The sequence below is a fragment of the Medicago truncatula genome, chromosome 7 (genome assembly GCF_003473485.1).
Source record: "Medicago truncatula cultivar Jemalong A17 chromosome 7, MtrunA17r5.0-ANR, whole genome shotgun sequence".
In the NCBI taxonomy this organism is placed as follows: domain Eukaryota; kingdom Viridiplantae; phylum Streptophyta; class Magnoliopsida; order Fabales; family Fabaceae; genus Medicago; species Medicago truncatula.
Genome location: NC_053048.1, coordinates 31,751,351 through 31,771,150, shown reverse-complemented (window position 1 = coordinate 31,771,150; position 19,800 = coordinate 31,751,351). Strand labels below are relative to the sequence as shown.

The 19,800-nt window shown below is 30.6% G+C and overlaps 1 protein-coding gene and 1 long non-coding RNA gene across 3 annotated transcripts; both read left to right on the top strand.

The window, feature by feature from the left end:
- The first annotated feature begins 12,111 nt into the window (after positions 1 to 12,111).
- LOC11406499 (protein yippee-like At3g08990) lies at positions 12,112 to 15,670 on the top strand. Of its 2 annotated transcripts, none has more exons than XM_024770329.2 (6): positions 12,112 to 12,243; positions 12,532 to 12,645; positions 14,445 to 14,488; positions 14,874 to 14,982; positions 15,060 to 15,115; positions 15,418 to 15,503. In XM_024770329.2, exons 2-6 carry the CDS (start codon positions 12,550 to 12,552, stop codon positions 15,479 to 15,481), a joined length of 369 nt encoding a protein of 122 aa, XP_024626097.1. In that variant the 5' UTR covers positions 12,112 to 12,243; positions 12,532 to 12,549; the 3' UTR covers positions 15,482 to 15,503. The 2 variants fall into 2 exon arrangements, with proteins under 2 accessions (XP_024626097.1, XP_003623290.1); XM_003623242.4 differs by having other exon boundaries at positions 12,116 to 12,243; positions 12,525 to 12,645; positions 15,418 to 15,670.
- Positions 15,671 to 17,210: 1,540 nt separating this feature from the next.
- On the top strand, positions 17,211 to 18,793 carry LOC112416326 (uncharacterized). The gene is made up of 2 exons (XR_005642894.1): positions 17,211 to 17,800; positions 18,562 to 18,793. It is a non-coding gene; the product is annotated as an uncharacterized lncRNA (long non-coding RNA).
- Positions 18,794 to 19,800: the final 1,007 nt, after the last annotated feature.

The window sequence follows — 19,800 nt, the reverse complement described above, 5'->3', positions numbered from 1 at the left end:
ACTTGCGATAGACGGCTCTCTAAATTCAAGGTGGTGTTTGACCATGGTTCAACCAAACACACTTTCATTATTTCATATAAAATTTGAATTTGGATGTTTTTAATGAATCTGATGGTTTTTAATTGAAACCCATTCATCAATTGAATTTGATCTTTAGTTTTTTTTTATTATTAAACCTTTGATTTTAAGGGGATAACTCTTGTAATCCAAAATTCGTTTGGAAGGTAAACAAAGTTTGATAAAAAAGAAATCACCCAAAAATTAAATTCGATTTCTCTCAAAGGATCTATACGTTTGATATATCTCATTAACGATTTGAGATCAACCAATTGATCATTCTACAATTGTTTTAGTATTGTTTTTGTTTTATGTTTTTTTTATGAAATAATGAGTGTTTGAAAAACACAACTCTTACTTATTGATTTCAAGTTTAAATATGATTGAAATAATTTATTTTATAAGATGGTTTTTCATGAAATTTATAAGATTGTTTGTAGTAGAGTGTTTATAATATTTTTATTATAATTTTTAATTTTTAATTAAAAAGGTATAAGATAAAATAAAAGTATATTAAAACAAATGGTTTTAGATGTTACAACTTTGTGGTTTAGTTTATTCAAAAAAAAAAAAAACTTTGTGGTTTAGTTATGGGTATTTGTAAAATTTGAGATTTGAATATGAGTCATCATGATTTTTTCTCCATCTATGTTTATTTGAGTATGTAATGACCATGTGAACAATAGCAAAAATTAAAAATAAAATGAAAAAATAACAAAAATACGAGGGACATAAACTTTATTCGATTTAAAAAATAAGAAGAAGAAAAGTCAAAAACAAGAAACCAAAAAAGAAAAACGCAATATTGAAGAATATTATGCCCCTTAAATACATTTGTACGCTCTAACTTTTTTATTTTTAGATTTTGATACTACCTTGGAGAAAACATATACCTACGGTAAAGATAAGTGTTTTCTTAACCATTATCCCGTGACATTAGTTAACAAACTAAAATAGAAAGAATATTTTTTTAAATTTTGTATTAAAAATAACACTTTTTCAATTTTCAAAAAGTAGCATACATGATTTTCAAAAAAAAAAATCTTTTATAATTCGTTAACAAGCACTTGTTAACATCTCCTAAAGATAAATTCTATCACGTGTCACTCTAAAAGCTGCTCAAAAGACATGTATTATGAGCAACATTTTAGATTGTTAAATTGTACATCCGAAATTTGATGAACTATAAGAGGAACCCCTTGCTCAATTTCATTATCTTTCATTATCTAAAATATAATTTGATAAAGTGTGTATTAGCCAAGTAATTTAGATATCTTCAAAAACAAAAGGTAATTCAGATAACAAACATCTAAAGAAGCTTTCTAATAAATTTTTATAGAAATTTTCTAAAAACTAATATTTTATAGAAATTTCCATTGGAAAGGTAACTATCAAAACATGGTACTTCTTTCAAGCTTTACTTCTTGCATATAATTTACCAATATTTTAAAATAAAAAGTTGTTCAAAGTAACTAATGAAATCATTAACTTAGATGATATATTTGTAATACAATCCTTTTATCTTTCTATTTTCTCATGAATATATTATTCTTAAAGTATTCATGAGCTGTTATAAATTCAACTTGTATAATTCAAATAGCATATTCGTTGTACAATGGTGCTACTTTAATTAGTAAAGAAAAAAAAACATTTTGATTTTCACCACAACAATAATTTGCACTTTCGTATCCAGATTAGATGTTCAATACATATTCAAGAAAATTTCAAAAGTATCATATAATGTCATTAAATAATGAAAAATGATATTTATATAACCATTATTGAATACATAATCAATTTCAAAATAACATCTTATATTCATCTTTAAATAATAACTCCAAATCAGTCATTTGGACACGTACAATCCAACGATTAGCATGACTTGTGAATATCAAAAAGAGTGTGTGATCTAATTCAGATCAGCAACAACGGTAAGATGTAATATGTAACCGTTAGAATAATACTAATACTAATATTAATTTTCTTCAAAAAAAAAACTAATACTAATATTAATGGAACGTTAAGTGGGTTTACCGTTGAAGAATAAAATACTATATCTACTGTCTAATCTATAATAAAAAAGACTAATGTTTTTTTGTTGAGTCTTGTTTATAAAATTTTAAAAGACAAGAGCCGCATTTGTGACTCGTACCATAAGCCCACACATAGTCCTATTATTTAAATAAAATGCATAAAAAAAATCCGATACGTATCTGTTTTTAAACAAGACCTAAAAGGAAGACTGCTATTTAGTGATAGTGATGATAAAGTTTGGACTAGTTATTAACTGAAATATTATTTTTTAGAAATATTTTGTTTTAGATTTTTTTTAAGAAATATTAGAGATATTATCTTTCTAAAAAGAATTCTAATACTTTTTCTAGCACTCACTATTGTTATCAAGGCCCGTTAGGAGCATAGCAATAATTGCCCAATTAATGGGTCAAGTCAAGGTCCACCATGCAAGAACGACGCCAGGACACGCGGTGCAACACACGATACAAACCTCGAACCAAAACAACGTATTCATAACTATCTCGTATAACCACATTGCGAGTTTCATTTTTGGGTGTTTTTTTTTTATATTAAACTTTGTTTACCTCCCAAACGAATTTTTGATTACAAGAGTTATCCCCTTAAAACCAAAGGTTTAATAAAAAAATAAAAAAAACCAAAGATCAAATTGGTTATACGAGATGGATATGGGTCCAACGCGTTTATAGGTTTAAAGCAAAATTTACAACGAGGCCTTTTAAAATATAGAAATCAACTTTGTTGAATTTAAGAGTTGAACCCATGATAAGTAAGATATGAGGTCTTCTTTCTAACCAACTAAGAAAGAGATACATTAACAATTAGTTTGTCATGTTATATATTTTTTTAACTAAATTGTTGTTTGGGGGTGCTGGTGGTGGTGTTGTTGTGTTACCAGTTGTTCGTCCCCATCACTGGTACGTTTTGTTTATGTTCGTGTTGTTCGTGATCAAAGATTGGGTGGGATTGGAGACTTTTGGCGTGATTTGGTACCAAAAATCCGAAAGCGTATGGTTCTGTAAACCCGAAAGAGTCTGGTCACTAATTAACGTTTGGACTCATCCCTCGATCTAGGTCCTTACGTGTGTATATGAAACTTGTTGTGTTTGGTGGCTTGACTATTATGACTCTCTGATGTTTCCAAATCTGTTGAGATTTGCAAGTTTCAAGTAGTCTTGTCTGCAGAGACACTCGGGTGCTTCATGCTCGAAAGAGCTTTTTTATGCTTGTTGTATTGTTCAGGGAGCTGTTGGCACTTAGATTTGATAACGTGTTGGTGGTCGATCCATTCGCCAAACTTTAAACCCTAATTTGCAACGTTCATTTTTCCCATTTTTGTAACTTGGTTTCGCGCCCGTACGCAAGTTCGCTGGATTGCGCCCATGATTAATGAATTTTTGTTAAGATAGATTAGGGTGGATCCACTAGGTCTGGTTTATATTGTTGTATCCCTATTTAGGTTGTACCTGGGTAGGTCTAATGTCCCCGAGTCATTGTATCTCTATCTTTTTATTTATTTTAATCTTCCTTTTGATTAAAAAAAGAGTTTTTTAGACTTTTTTATTTGCCCTAAAATATTAGGGAGATGATATTTATACAACCACTTTTTGACAATTTTTGGCACAACCCTCTCTCTCATACTCACATGTGTTTTTATTCTCTCTCGTCTTCTTTCTCTCTATTATTTTTATCCAATATAAAAAGAGGAAAAGTGGTTGTCATAAAAGCTGTCTATGATTGATTGTAAATAACATTCCTCAAATATTAAGGCATGTATCCCTAGCTTGGATTGCTTGCTCTTTGAGCCGGCTCTGAGTTGTAAATTGATTGCTTGCTTTTTCTTTATCAGTCAATTTCCTTTTCAACAATATTTGCTTGCAGCTGTAGCATGTAACTTTTATGCGTTTTGTTTATAACACCTTTTCTATGTTCAATCATATTTTTCTCATTGTTTTGCTGTGAAAAGCTTATGGTTGAAGTTTGATATAGATAAGGGCTGTGAAATCCGGATACGAGATACGATACAATACGATACTGCACTGATACGTCAATACAAGGAAATTTCAAAAATCAAGATACGATACAGTTGTGATGCGTTAATAAAAAAATTATATAATTAAATGTACAGTATAATTAAAACTATTTTTTAATATGCAAATATATTAGCAAACAAAAGAAATCAGTCATATGCTCGTAACACATCAACATAAATATAAATAATATTGACAATTAATAGAGTGATGATTAGTCAATTACATACATAATATATCCCAAAGAGAGCACCATAAAGTGCTATACTTCCAAAAGAAACATTGTTAGTGCTATACTATATCGATCCAAAAGAAGCATTATACTCAAGAGTTAAGTTATTTTAGTTAACATTAATTGGGAAGTATTGTGGCAGGTATCGGTGCAGGATAATTATCAGATACTCTCTTGATACGTATTAGGAAGTATCGGATAATTATTTTTCTTTAAAATAAAATTTAATCTTCGGATACTCTCTTGATACGTATCGGAAAGTATCAGGCATGTATCAATGCATGATATGTAGGGGATACGATACGTCATCAATTTTGAAGTATCTGGGGCTTCACAGGATATGGGCCTAAAAACACGTGTGGCGATAGGAACCCAAATTAGAGAGAAACAAAAGAAATAATATTATTTTTTGAAAGAAAAAAAAAAAGAAATAATTTAATATTATAGATTGAAAAGAAAATAGGGTTTGATATGTTTTTGATATCTATAGATATACCATCACTATTTTTGGTTCCTCTAAAAAAAAATGCCAAATTTTTCTTTTAGTTTCTCTAAAAAAATTCTTCAATTTTTAGTTTTAAAAGAAAATTCCATCACTATTTTAGTCCATACTATTAAGTCGGCTCTAGTGTAACCTTCATTTTTTTATAAGAATGTTTAGAATATTATAAAAATCTCTTCCAAACAAAGTTAGAATTTTTTAACTGAATTAAATATGAATATAAATTATATAAAAAAAATAATCGTTACAACATTTAATGTTGTGAATTGATTCAAAACTTTGTTTGAATCAACTAACAATCTGATGCATCTTAGAAACATATTTGGTCTTGGTGAATGTATTTTTTATTAGTTAAAAAAAACATAAAAACACGATCAATGTATCATTAATTATAAATTAAAAAAAAATCAATTTTAAATATTAGATGAAGTACACATTCTCGTGAATTAAACATGACACTTGATGTCATGTATTTCAATCACAAATAACATTAACTACTTACATGAACCATAAATATATTTTAGCAAAATATGCGTATCTCTCACATTCTTCATGTATAAAATATGACTTTTGTGTCATCTATGTTAGATGGGAATAAATATTATACATGTTAATAATGTAAAGTGGTTGTAATTTTTAACCTCTATTACATTTATGTATTTATTATCTATCAAGTAACTTTTTTATTAAATTATTGCATAAAATTTTGCAATGTTCTATTATTTCATTAAAAAATTATAAATTACATTAGTTATCACTATGAAATTAAACAAGAAATGGCAACAACATTAATTACTTTTTTTGGTCTTTCATTTGTCTTTATCTATTTTTTTGTACTTTTATTTCTTTTTTTGCACACATGCGTAAAATAAAAGGCTTTTTATTTTTATTAAAAAATTATAAACATACGTCAGTTATAAATTAAATTAGTTACCACCATTAAATTTGACAATAAATATCAACAACATTAATTATTTTTTTGATCTTTCGTTTGTCTTTATCTTTTTTTTTTTTTGCACACATGCATAAAATAAAAGAGATTTTTGCAAACACACATGTAATGAATGTAGTACATAAGCACTCATGATTAATTGAATATATATACCTAGGGGTGTACATGGGTTGGGTAAACCCAAAAAAATCCATCAAACCCACCCAAAAAAACCCAAAAAAGTGGGTTGGGTTGGGTGATTGGGTGGATATGATTTTAAAAAATGAAAAACCCATAAAAAATAATAGGTTTTGGGTAAAACTGAACCCATACCCAATAAACCAACTTACCCAATAATTTTCAAATTTTAATTTCATTTTCATAGGGAGGAAGAATAACAAATGTTTTGATCATAAATTTAGTTTAATTTCTAAAATTGACACAACACATCCTCTATATTGAAAATAAAAAAAATATTAGAGTTACAAATTATGATGTTGCAATTTATAGTTACTTTGATGCTAAAGCAATTTTACGTCATTCAACTTTAATTTATTTCAAGTATTCGATGATTAAATTTTTTATTTAATATTAAAATTTATTATTTTATGATGCTAAAATATAGTGAAAATAGGTTACATAATTATTTTAAGAAAATAAAAAGTTGAGAAATTTTTATGAAAAAAATACAAGGACTCGTCGTTTAGTCATTTCATATTAACAAAAAAAATAAAATTGGGTAACCCACTACCCAACCCAAACCAAACCGGAAATTAGTGGGTTTGCCCAAACCCACCCATTAATTTAACGGGTGGATATTTTACCTAATCCAAACCGGAGTACCTTATATGGTTCGGGTCTTGGGTTTGTCCAAACCCAATCCAAATCAACCCACTTACACCCCTATATATACCAATATGTTTGGTTCAGCAAAGATAAGAATTGATTTTGAGTGAGTGAAAGTAAAATGATTTGGGTTTGGATAAATTATTTTAAGGTTAAAATATGGTCTTAGACCCTGCAAATATGATTCGTTTTGGTTTTAGTTCATCTAAAAAAATTGTAGAAAAAGATTCATGCAAAATATTTTGTTTTTTAAAATAGTCTTTGACCTCACTTTTATGATGATTTGCATATGTGGCACATAATGACTGAACCTATTTTGTAGATAAAAGTTCCTGTAAAATATTTCGTTTTTTAAAATAGTCCCTCGAGTGACTATTTTAAAAAACAAAATACTTTGTAGGGACCTTTTTCTACAAAAAAATTTACATGGACTAAAACCAAAACAATGCATATTTGCAGGGACTAAAACCATAATTAGTCTTCTTTTAAAAGTGAGTTCAACTATAAATTTATGTATAAAAATAAATTTTAGAGGCAAAATCATTTCTACTTGAAATTAATCAAACATGTTAAATCAATTCTACACCTCAAGAATCAATTATGAGCCTCTTGAAGTGGAGTTAAACATAGTGTGAAAAAACATTTTGAAGAAATTTAAATAAATACTTTTAACTTTTTTAATAACATATCAAAATTAATTAATTTTAATAGAATTTCAAATAAATAAATACTTTGCATTAATCCAAATAATTAAACTACTAGAAAGTAAAATTAATTTCTTCTTTCTTTCTCTTATACCAAATGAAACCCCAAATTTACTATATTTATCATCTATTTCTCTCCTTTCACACTTTCTCTTACCTAATTATCTCTTCATACCTTCTATGAAATCAAACACAACTTAAAATTAATAGTTTGCTTTCAAATTTCAAAATGTATAAAATTAATAGTATGCTTTGAAAATAGGCAAATTCTATGGTACACCCACTATATTTGAGTGTACCGGTACACTCACTCTTTAAATTCATAGTTAAATGAGTTGTTTTTTGAAGAAAAATATTTTTTTTTTATCATTTATAATTATAATAACTAAATCTTATTCATCAAAAGTGTCAATGAAATAATTTTTTATTTTTTTAAATTTTTATCACTCATAATTGAGAACATTCATTATTTTTTCCAATAATATGTAAAAAAAAGATACTATGATTCTTATAAACAATTAAATGATGCTTTTTCTTATGAAATGTTGTTCTATAAAATATAAATATTGACAAATAGTTATTTACTACATAAAAAATGATCGTTCATTTATAAAATTAAGAAGTAGGAATACCGGTACATCTCATTTTGTGAGTGTACCGTAGAAGTTCTCTTGAAAATATATTTGTTTACGAAGTATCTATCACATTTATTCTCTTAATGGAAAGGCACACAATATTTTATTCACATCGATAACCTTGATTTACTAATAAGTATCTGACATTTTTTCTTTAATTTTACATCAAAGGAAATGAACGGGCCATAGGAAATAATGTACAGTAGTATTTAGTATTAAACATTGTTTCTTCACTCACATTTTTTCAAAACAAAGAGATCCTCTCTCAACACTTTTGTTCTTTCGAAGTTACTTGTGTTGCGGCCACTAGAAAATAGCTCATATTAGGATAAAGTGCATAAAACTTTGCGAAGTAAACGATGGTTTTTCACTTTTTCTGTATTTGGCTCAAATATGGAATCAGATTCCTGTAGTGTTATATAACAAGGGTTTTTGAGCCGCCGACACAACATTTATTGTATACTATGCGGCAGGGAAGATTTATATATGTAACAAGGTAGATTCAGATCTCTGTTCTACCATGGATGTTAGTATTAAGGTCACACATGGCAAAATAACTAAAAAAGACTTGTGTAGATGTATAAACTTGACTGTTAAATTTTGTAACATAAAATATTAACCTGTTGTGGTATGTCTTACGAGTAGTCCACATTTATTATTTTCCTTATTCTTAAAGCTCGATTTTAATTACTCATCATCATTTGTATAAGGATTTTGTTGTCTTACTTTAGCTATTTTAGATGCACTTGTATGAATTTATAAGCATATTACGAGTGTTATAAGTGTTGGACAGTGGCAGAGAGTAAAGAGGTGGGAGAAGAGTGATATGGAAACCCGATTTGTGGTCATACGAGACCATATGAATACTCATATATGCACCACATTTCCAATCTCAATGATGTATGGTAGTGCTTAATGTGAGGATGAACTTTTAGTTCTCAATGAATGTTGATGCTATAAAGACGCACTTGATGAGGGCATAAAGCAATCATCCACAACGTTCTAAACACATTTTTTTACAGGGGTAAACCAAAAACCACTAATATTACATGGGTAAACGTATATTACAGGGAATCGAGCGATCCATTGAGAGCTAAAGGGCTACCGTTGAACGATAAAAATTCTACATGTAGTGTTATTAAAATAAAAAAATGAAAATATTTTCATTCGATTAGTTTACTCAACTCATGAGTTGATCAATAAATCTATTGATTTGGAATCACAGGATGGGTAGATGTCACAGATGATGAATTGATTTCGTACCTATGTAACTAGATTTTTATTTTTGTTTGTCCGTAATAATTGATTCATGAATCAATTATTTTCAATTGTATCTTTCAAGTGGTATTTTTTGGTTATTTTCCTATTTTTATCTCAAAACTAAATGGAAATGTCTACTAGAATAAAAAAAGACTAATGTCGAGTCTTGTTTATAAAAGTTTAAAAGACAAAAGTCATGCATTTGTGGCCCGTGCCATAAGCTCACACATTGTGTGATTTATATCATTTCTATTATTTAAATCTAAATAAAATGCATAATGAAAAATCCAATACGTACCTTTTTTCTTTTATTTTAAAATAAGACCTCAAAAGAAGACTAAGTATTTAGTTTTTTAAGTTAATGTGTAGTTTATGTGGTATAGAAAATTGGTATATACTTAGTGAATATTTTGGTTTTACTTTTAAATGGATCGTAATTAATTTTAGTTGTGTTGAGTTGAGTTGATTTTGTTATGTTTGGTTAGTTTTGAGTATAATTGATTTTGTCTTTAGAATCGATTCTACTTAAATCTAAGATTTGTAGCTCTCAATTCTATAATTGATTTTTACATATAGTTTTATAGTTGAAGTTACTTTTACATTGATATAGTTAAACATTGTTTTGTTCCCATGCGTTTAACTCAGTTGGTAAAGACAGTGTATAATATATGTAGGTTGTTTTAGATTAGGTTGTAGCCCATATCATCGACCGTACATATGAATGCCCCATTAATTGAGAGTTATCCTCGCACAAGACAACTTAGAAGGTCCATAGAAAATAAACTAAATTAAAAAGAAAAATAGTCATGAGTTCAAATGTTTGTATATCTTTTCTTCTCTTCTAACTTTTTAACCTTGATAATTTGTGTTTCTTTTTCCTTATTACCAAGTTTATGGTTAATGTGGTACAAACTTCAAGCAACGGCCTTTCTGTGAACAATGGAAGATGCTTGAGAAAGAAGTGATCGACCACAGGAATCATGAACCATACATTGGTCCATTTCTTTCCTCCCTACTATAGAGTCTTTCCTTTTTCTTTCCCTTGTGTTACTGAAGTGAATGGAGGTTGTTACTGACAATGTTTATGATCGGCGATGGGACGATCCTTATGTACGTTGCACGCATGAAGGTCTCTTAAAGTGGAAATATGCTACTCTGAATTCAGTTGATTTTCTCTTTGAGGTGATATTTTTCAACTTATACACATGTTATTGGATATTTCTCATTCCACTTATCATTTGGTCACTCCTAGTTTGTTGCCAATGCATCCAACTAATATCTAGTTGTTTGTGTTTGACAGATTGTTGATGATCGTCGCCTACTTTTTATCTATGAACGTGGACAAAAGAAACCCATGGAAGGGTTTATTGTTGCATTCGAAGGTCATGAAGATTTTTTTTAGCAGTATAGCCAATAATTTCTAGACATACCAGAAAATGTATGGGAATAGGCATCTAAGTTTGTCTGCTATGATGTTTCAGCACCACTTATGCGCACATGATGTTGTCATGCATGTTTATGTTTCAAAGACTATAGTTTGTCCTGTTTCTTTAGTTGCATCCGGTTCGATTCAAATGCTTAATGAAAATCTAAAATCTTCATAAGGTTCGGACCTCGTGCTTTATTCTCGAAAGATCATCGAGTGTGCTTGGGATGGTGATAGAAACAAATGGATAATCAAGTGAATCAGAACAGACAAGTCAACTTACAATGACTTTAACACTTACAAGTCTCTGGCTATTTCGCCCATAGCTCTCGGCTTTGATCATTCTGGTCTAGCTCAATGATGAGATCTTAAAACTCATTTACCATTCTCTTTTGATTTTAAATTTCATTTTTCTCTCTGATTCTGTATATCATTATAGCTATCTCCTCAATATACTGCAGGTTATGCAAAGTAATGAAGTATCATGTAATTAGTTAGTTCTTAGTTAATGCAGTAATTGACATCGCTCAAATTCAGGCCTAAAAGGCTGATGAAACCATTTCTTATGGTTATCTAGATGAATAGTTAGGTTTAGATTCTCATTGTATATTAACTTATAATTTTCTTTGCTAAGTATTGATTACAAATTGTTGAAAGGTTAGTTGTTTACTAGATTCAAGTTTCATTACATCGGCCAAAATAGCCCATGTATGTGAATTTTAATTTGGGAAAGTACTAATAAGCATTTCATTAACTTCAATCTAGAAGTTATCATGCATTTACCTCCTTAGTGGAATCTATGTTGGGATGAACATGTGTTTTAAAACTCGGATCGGTGATCGATCTGGTCAAGACGCTGTGTTACTGATCTAATCAGTGGATCATCGGTCGGATCCCATGACTATTGACCGAGACATTGATGAGAAATTCTAAAAAAAAAATTATACATAAAAAATTAATAAGTCCTAAAAAATTAATTACTTATGGTAAAGAAAGTATATTTATTAACTTACGTATTATTCTACGTATATTATTTCTTTATCCCCATAAAAAATAGTAGTTCCATATCACATTTGAATTCTAATAATATTAATTGACTCTTCTTCTCACTTTCCGATTTTGTTATTTAGGTTTTAGGTTAAATGAAAGGGGGTAAAACCAATTTTGATGGTTTTGGAGGAATAAATGACATATATGCTACGTGAAATTAAAAGAATTCAAAACTAAAAAAAAAACACACACACACATAATCGTGCCATATCAGCTCATTAATCCAATCATCAGACCAGTATTTAGCTTGGGCAAAATACTGATCAGATGGTTTGAGGGTGCACCAGAATGTTTTAAGTTGGAATCTAGTTTTATTTTTACAAGGGATATACCAAAATTCGTCCAAATGATTGGGTAAGAGTCTGTTAACTTTTTTTTTTTTCCTTTATAGAATGGTCCTTATTAGTGGGTGTCTTGGGGCACAAGGACGTGTGTAGAGTATATGCAATAGAAAGGAAAGTGTCATGATTCCCACAGCCAAAGTGTACTTCCCATAACATTTGCAAATTCAACAAACTCCAAATTTCACTCTCTCGGTAATCAACTCCATCAAACCCTTTTTCGCATTCATTTTCACATTATCACATTATTCTTCATTTTCCCCTTTTTTCTTGGCATTTCCGTTACATTGCATGTTTTCAAAATCGTATTTTTACTTTACCAAATTGATTATTTGAGGATTATGCTATCTGGGTTCTCTTTGTTTTCTCGTTAACATTTCTGGGTTGCTGATTTTTTTCATTTTTATTTTTTATTCTTGTTGAGTGGTTTTTTTTTTAAGAGAGTTTATGTTAACTGTTTTCTTTGTTGTTTCAAGTTGATAGATTGGTGTAAAAGGAGAAATGGGAAGACTTTTTTTGATCAATCTTGAAGGAAACTTCTATAGTTGCAAGCATTGCCAGACACATTTTGCCCTTGTTGGTGATATCATTTCCAAGGTTTTTATTTTTCATTCTCTCAACTTTGATGAATTTGATATTAATCAAGGTTATTCTGGATGATTATTAATGTATATAAGTGCTTTTTTGTGATGTCTTTTACTTGATGATCATAGTAAGAGAGATGCACTGAGTGAATAGAAAAATGGGTCATGTCGGGTTTATGGAGTAGTGTCATTTCTATTGAGGAGTTGTTTATGTGTGGAACATTTCCAATATTATAACAATTGGTTAAGGATATGCACTGTGTTAGTGTTTTAAACTAGTTTTACACTGACAACATCAAATGAAAATGAATGAGAACCCACAGTTTTACCACATCACCCGCTTTTATGTCTGCATTTTAAAAGTAATTGTATGATATGGAAAAGTAGAGGGTTCAATGGATTGTCGGTGTAAAACTGATTTACACCGACAATATATGCACATTAAACTCATAATGATCAGAGATTGAGGACATGCAGTGTCAGGGTAAAGTTACTTTACACCGACAACCAACCAATATTTGCCAACACATCAAACAATTGCATAACTACCTTTTTTAGTTTTTTATTTGAAGTGTTGGGAAGCTGTGATTTGTTGTCAGTATAAACTAACTTTGCACTGGCGGTGCATAACCTTTCATCTGTAATGATTATAGTCTTTTCTCACTAAATGGAGTCAATTGTATGGATCAAATAATGTCATGAAGTTCTATCATTAATCATGTCTAGAAACCGAACACTTACATTCAAATCCTTCTTAATGGTTTGTTTTCCTCTATCTAATTTTTCCTCCTTTTTAGTATTTATATTTGTCTTCTCCGTGTGTGTCCAAACTCCAAACCACTTACAACGAATCTTTACCATTTAATAGGTGCTTGCCTAACTAAATCAATAATGCTTTCAATCCTATTCTATCTTGACTCGTGAGTTCATTCATTTACTGTAACTCTCGCGTCTATTTGGATATAGTCCCAATTTCCACATACTTGTTAATGTTTTACTTATAGCTTTCAATAGTACTTATTTATTTGATTCCCTAGTGTTTATGTATATGGCATCGTCATGTTCTTGTATTTGGAACTTTTTCTTGTTGGTATTTGTCCTTGTTCCTTGCTGTGCTGGGTTGATAATTTATTCTGTCATCATGGAAATCTTCAGATAGAGAAGGATAATCTGTTAGATTAACTATATTTGCATTGGAGTAGTAAAGTGTCACTTGAAATTTTGTCATGTTTGAGTGTACTAGTTCATAATTGCAGCGATGTGATTATAGTGTTCTTTTTGTTCAGATCAAATAATGGTGTTTCTAAGAAAGATGTTTCCTTGCACAGATGATTTTGTTCATTCAATAATGATATAGGTTTACTTCTTCCTGAGGTAGATTGTAATTAGTACAAACAGGGCATGTCAATAAAGATAAGAATCAGAAACCAAAATGTACAAAATTTAAGATGTCATGTTTGAAAGATTTTTTTTCAAATAGACTATATTAAAACACTTGTTAGTAATCGACCTTTGGTCTTTTTTCCTAATTTGACTTTTCATTCATATTTGAATGGCCCTATTCCCATCATAACTTGTTTCAAAACCCTGGTTTCTGTCTCTGTCAGTGTATTCAAAATTCATTAATCGTGAATTTCTTGGACTACAGTCTTTTCAGTGGTTATCTGAATATTAATCGGAATTGGATGTCCTGATTTGAAACTTTTTTGGTTAAAATGTAAAATTTCTCTAAATTGATTACGGCATTTGCAAACTACATGCGTACGTTAAAAATCAGAACCTGCTGACAATCTAACCCTCGTTTTCTTTTAGTCTTTCCATTGCAGGTACGGAAGGGCTTATCTTTTTGACAAAGTGTAAGTGTTATTTGACTTTCTCACTGTCAAATTAACATAAACATTAGTAGGTGCCATTGTAGAACTGAAAACACCATTGTGTTAAATATTTAGCTTAGAATATCAGAGTAAAAAACTTGTACCAAATATATAACCATGCTAGTATGTTACTTGGTATCAGGATTATATCTAAAATATAATATATTTTCCCTCTTCTTATGCACTGAAATGAAAGCTAATACTTATTCTATCCAAAAATAGTAATACTTATATGTTTGCGGTATGTTTACGTACCAATCATGCAATTGCTACTATTGGATGGCATTAGAAACTCTATCCCACCTTTAGACTTGTTTGTGTAAGATGAGTCCTACAAATAACATCTCTTCAATCCATGTTATGACAGTGTGAATGTCACCATCGGAGAAAAAGAAGAACGGATGATGATCACAGGATGGCACACTGTCGTCGACATATTCTGTGTTACATGTGGGTCCATTGTTGGGTGGAAATATGTAAGGACCAGTTCTTGAATCTCATGGTTTGTGATTTATTTGTTTATCTGTATTTATATATTTTATTTTGTTTTTAGGAGGCTGCTTCTGAGAAGAATCAGAAGTACAAAGAAGGAAAGTTTATCCTTGAAAGGTAATCAGTTAATTAACAATTTTTAGGCCAAATCGGTTGCTTTTAATTTAGCTTTTTGTCTCGAGTTATTAACATGGGTGGCAGTGTTGTCAATCACTGATTGCGAAATATAATTCCTCGACATAGCAGAGTATAGCGCCGCTACAGCCGCTATTTGACAACATTTTGTGCTAGTTAGCGTATCGTGGAACAATAGTGATCTGTTCATATTCTGTTATGCTATAGTGCTCCTAATGCGGATAGGAGAAGGAATCATTCATTATTCCACATTTTGATTAGATTATGTGCTTTATATTGTGTAGGTATAAGGTGATGGGGCCTGATGGAAGCCTCTACTCGCCTGATCAAGAAGATGCTGAAGAGTGAAGATGCTTGATTTTCTTACTTCAGGATCATTTCATTTTGAATTGTACATTCTTTATGCTTCATCATGTAGTTAAAATCTGCTATTTTGGAATTGGAACTGGGATATTTGCAAGACCACTCAGATAGAATTTGGAAAATTGCTAGTATTAGCTACTTCAATTGGGAATCAGCATTTATTTTTGCATCTGTTATATCTTCTGCCACACCTTACTCAAATGCATAATTCTGCACCTTTTTTCTTGTCACAGTTAAAAATCTACGCTTCATTCCATAAGCCACATCAGCAATATTAGATATTAAGCTTGTGTTATCAATACTTTAGTTAGGTTTGTATCTAATTATATCTTCTAACCCGAAGAAATAATCACACCATTATATAAGTACAATGAAAGATAAAAGATTGTCCAGTTTAAGCAACAAAAACCAAAGTTTTGGTTATGGATTTGGTTGTCCTAGTGGTATGTGTTTGTCTTAAATCAAAGTTTTGTCATTGATTAATTTAGTGCATATTTGGTAACTTTTTAGGGTTTTCTCCTGATAAAAATCTGAATGAGTTTTATGAAAATTATTTTAGATAGAAAAACAAATAATGAATCAAGAAAATTACTAAGAAGAACATATTTAGTGTATATAAAACATTGTGGCGTTACATGACTCCTTCAGCGATGTTAAATATATATCCACCGGAATCATCTGTTTAAGGTGTTCCAATATGCATTTGTGTATCCTTTCACGATAGCAGAAAATCTTTGATAATGTAATCCAAGGTTCATGGTTTTTTTAGGTGTCTTGAGACCCTACCAATAACTTGTCAATTCTCATTACTAAGTTTACTGACAAACCTGGACAATAGTCCCGCGACATTAGACAATGTCGAGTCTAGTGCAATCAGTGGCATACATGAGGCTGCAAATATTGCATGCATATTTTGATTGTCTCACACTGTCACCAGTGTTCTTGAATATTTTTATACTTGTATCATATGGTGTACAGGGAGGTTTGCAATCATTCAAAGTAATTATATTTTCTTAAGATATCTCAACGTAGTGAGGTTGATCAAGGAAATTCCTTTCTCTGATCTGGTAATTTTAATACCCAGAATTACATTAGGTTCTCCAAAGTCTTTCACATCAAAATTGTTAGACAATAATGATTTCACATCATTTACAGTATGAATATTTGAACCAGATATGGGTGAGTCGTCTACATAGAGATATATGATTGTGCAACTGTTATCATCATATTTATAATAGATGCATTTATCACTTTCATTCACCTTGAACCCATTTGTTATCATTAGGTTGTCAAAATTTTCATGCCATTGCTTAGAGGTTTGCTTCAAACCATACAAAGACTTATCTAACTTGCAGACCTTAGTTTCTAGCTCATGGATTACAAAACATTCAGGTTGTTCCATATAGATTTCTTCTTCCAGCTCACCATTTAGAAAAGCGATTTTAACATCCATTTGGTGTACTTCCAAATTATGAATAGCAACAGAAGCGATTAGTACCCTAATGGATGTTATCCTTGTGACTGCAGAAAAAATGTCGAATAAATCTATATTTTCTCTTTGCCTAAAATCCTTGGCTACAAGGAGAGCCTTGTATTAATCAATCACCAATTCCATTGAGTGTTAGTTTCTTTTTCAAAATCTATTTACAACCTATCAGTTTGCAACTAGGGGGCAAGTGTATCAAATGTCATGTCTTCTTAGACTCTAGAGAATCCATCTCATCATTTATGGCCTTTTGCCATAAATCAACATCCATGGAAGACAACACTTCTTGAAGGCTAATTGGATCCTTTTCTATTGTATAGACCATGTAATCAAGTCCATACTCTTTAGCAAATCGTGCTCTATTAAAAAAAAAACTTTAAAGTACTCACTAGTTACTTCATTAAAGAAGCTTTGCCCCAAATATAGAATAGTCCTTAAATTAGTGGGTGTCTTGGAGCACAAGGACATGTGTAGAGTATATGCAACAGAAAGAAACTTCCCATATTTCACTCTCTCGGTAACTGACGCCATCAAACCCTTTTTCTCATTCATTTTCCCCTACTTTCAAGATCGTATTTTTACTTTACAAAATTGATTATTTGGGGATTATGCTATCTGGGTTCTCTTTATTTTCTCATTAACATTTCTGGGTTGCTGATTTTTTTATGTTAACTGTTTTCTTTGTGGTTTCAAGTTTATAGATTGGTGTAAAAGGAGAAATGGAAAGAGCTTTCGCAAACCTTAATCTTGAAGGAAACTTCTATAGCTGCAAACATTGCCAGACACATTTTGCCCTTGTTGATGATATCATTTCCAAGGTTTTTATTTTTCATTCTCTCAAACTTGATGAATTTGATATTAATCAAGGTTTTCTGGATAATTATTAATGTATATAAGTGCTTTTTTGTGATGTCTTTTACTTGTTGTTTATGTGTGAAACATTTCCAATATTAACACTTAATATGAAATCTCTAATCAAATATATCATATACTATAACATTTGGATAAGGATACGCACTATTTTAGTGTTTTAAACTAGTTTTACACTGACATCAAATGAAAAATGAATGACAAGCCACTGTTTTACCACATCACCCCACTTTTGAATCTGCTTTTTAAAAGTAATGGCATGATATTGAAAAGTAGAGGGTTCAATGGACGTTGGTGTAAAACTGATTTACACCGACAATGTATGCACATTTACCTCAATAGTACTTACAACTTTCAATAGTACTTATTTATTTGATTCTTTAGTGTTTATATATATGGCAATTTCATGTTCTTGTATTTGGAATTTTTCCTTGTTGGTATCCATCCTTGTTTCTTATTGTGATGTAAATCACTGATTGCGAAAATAATTCCTCGACGTAGCAGAGTATAGCGCCGCTACAGCTGCTATTTGACAACATTTTGTACTAATTAGCGTATCATGGAACAATAGCGATCTGTTCATATTCTGTTATGCTATAGTGCTCCTATAGCCTCTACTTAACAACACTGGTGGGTGGCAATGCGGATAGGAGAAGGAATCATTCATTATTCCGCATTTTGATTAGATCGTGTACTTTATATTTTGTAGGTGTAAGGTGATGGGGCCTGATTGAAGCCTCTACTTGGCTGATCAAGAAGATGCTGAAGAGTGAAGATGCTTGATGGGACCATTTCATTTTGAATTGTACATTCTTTATGCTTCATCATGTAGTTAAAATCTGCTATTTTGGAACTGGTATATTTGCAAGACCACTCAGATAGAATTTTGAAAACTGCTAGTGTTAGCTACTTCAATTGGGAAATCAGCATTTGTTTTTGCATCTGTCATATCTTCAGCCACACCTTACTCAAATGCATAATTCTGCACCTTTTTTCTTGTCACACTTAAAAATCTACACTTCATTCCATAAGCCACGTCAGCAATATTAGATATTAAGCTTGTGATATCAATACTTTAGATAGGTTTGTAGCTAATTATATCTTCTAACCCGAAGAAATAATCACACAATTATATAGGTATAATGAAAGATAAAGTATTGTCCCTTTTAAGCAACAAAAATCAAAGTTTTGGTTATAGATTTGGTTGTCTTAGTTGCTTAGGGTTTTCTCCTGATAAAAATCTGAATGAGTTTTATGAAAATAATTTTAGATAGAAAGATAAACTGAGATTACTTGCTATGCACTGCTAATATATTACACTTATTAATAATATGATACAAAAACATCCAATTGCTATCAGAAATATACCAGAGGCATAGATGTGGCAAGAGCCCTAATTCTAGCAAGGTATTCATAAATCCCTGCAGTCTTTAACTCAAGCATTCACACAACTAGGAGATTTGTGATTGTTTGATTGAGATCTGGGCCGTTCGATTTCGATTGGACTGTCACGTATTCTCTGACCGCATAAATGCATGCGGTGATAGGTGAGTGGTGATGGGAAATCCAGGTTCAAGAAAATGTGTTCAAGTGATACCATGATATGAGGAGATGCTAAAATGGTCATTGTCCACATTAAATTCTTTGGAGGAAAAAGGGAAAAGGCCAGAAAGGTTTGTTTCGTGACACCATAAAAAAACAATTGGGTTTCTAACTCGCATATTTGATGAATCTGCATATGTTTGTCTTCAACAGCAAGGGAAGATAGGAATTAACTCTCTCCGAAATGAAATATAAGCAAAAATGTTGGTCGAAAAGTTGATGTTGGATTAAATTTTTAACCACATACATCGACTTTTAACTACCACTTTTGCTTATATTACATTCCGATGTGAGTGCAACTATAACTTCTTTCATTTTCCTTTTTTTCGAACTATTTTTTCTAAAA

Coding starts and splice junctions, on each gene's coding strand:
- LOC11406499 (XM_003623242.4), top strand. CDS start 12,550: ATGGGAAGACTTTTTTTGATCAATCTTGAAGGAAACTTCTATAGTTGC. Junction 14,489..14,873: donor GCTTATCTTTTTGACAAAGT/GTAAGTGTTATT, acceptor ATGTTATGACAG/TGTGAATGTCACCATCGGAG. Junction 14,983..15,059: donor CCATTGTTGGGTGGAAATAT/GTAAGGACCAGT, acceptor TTTTGTTTTTAG/GAGGCTGCTTCTGAGAAGAA.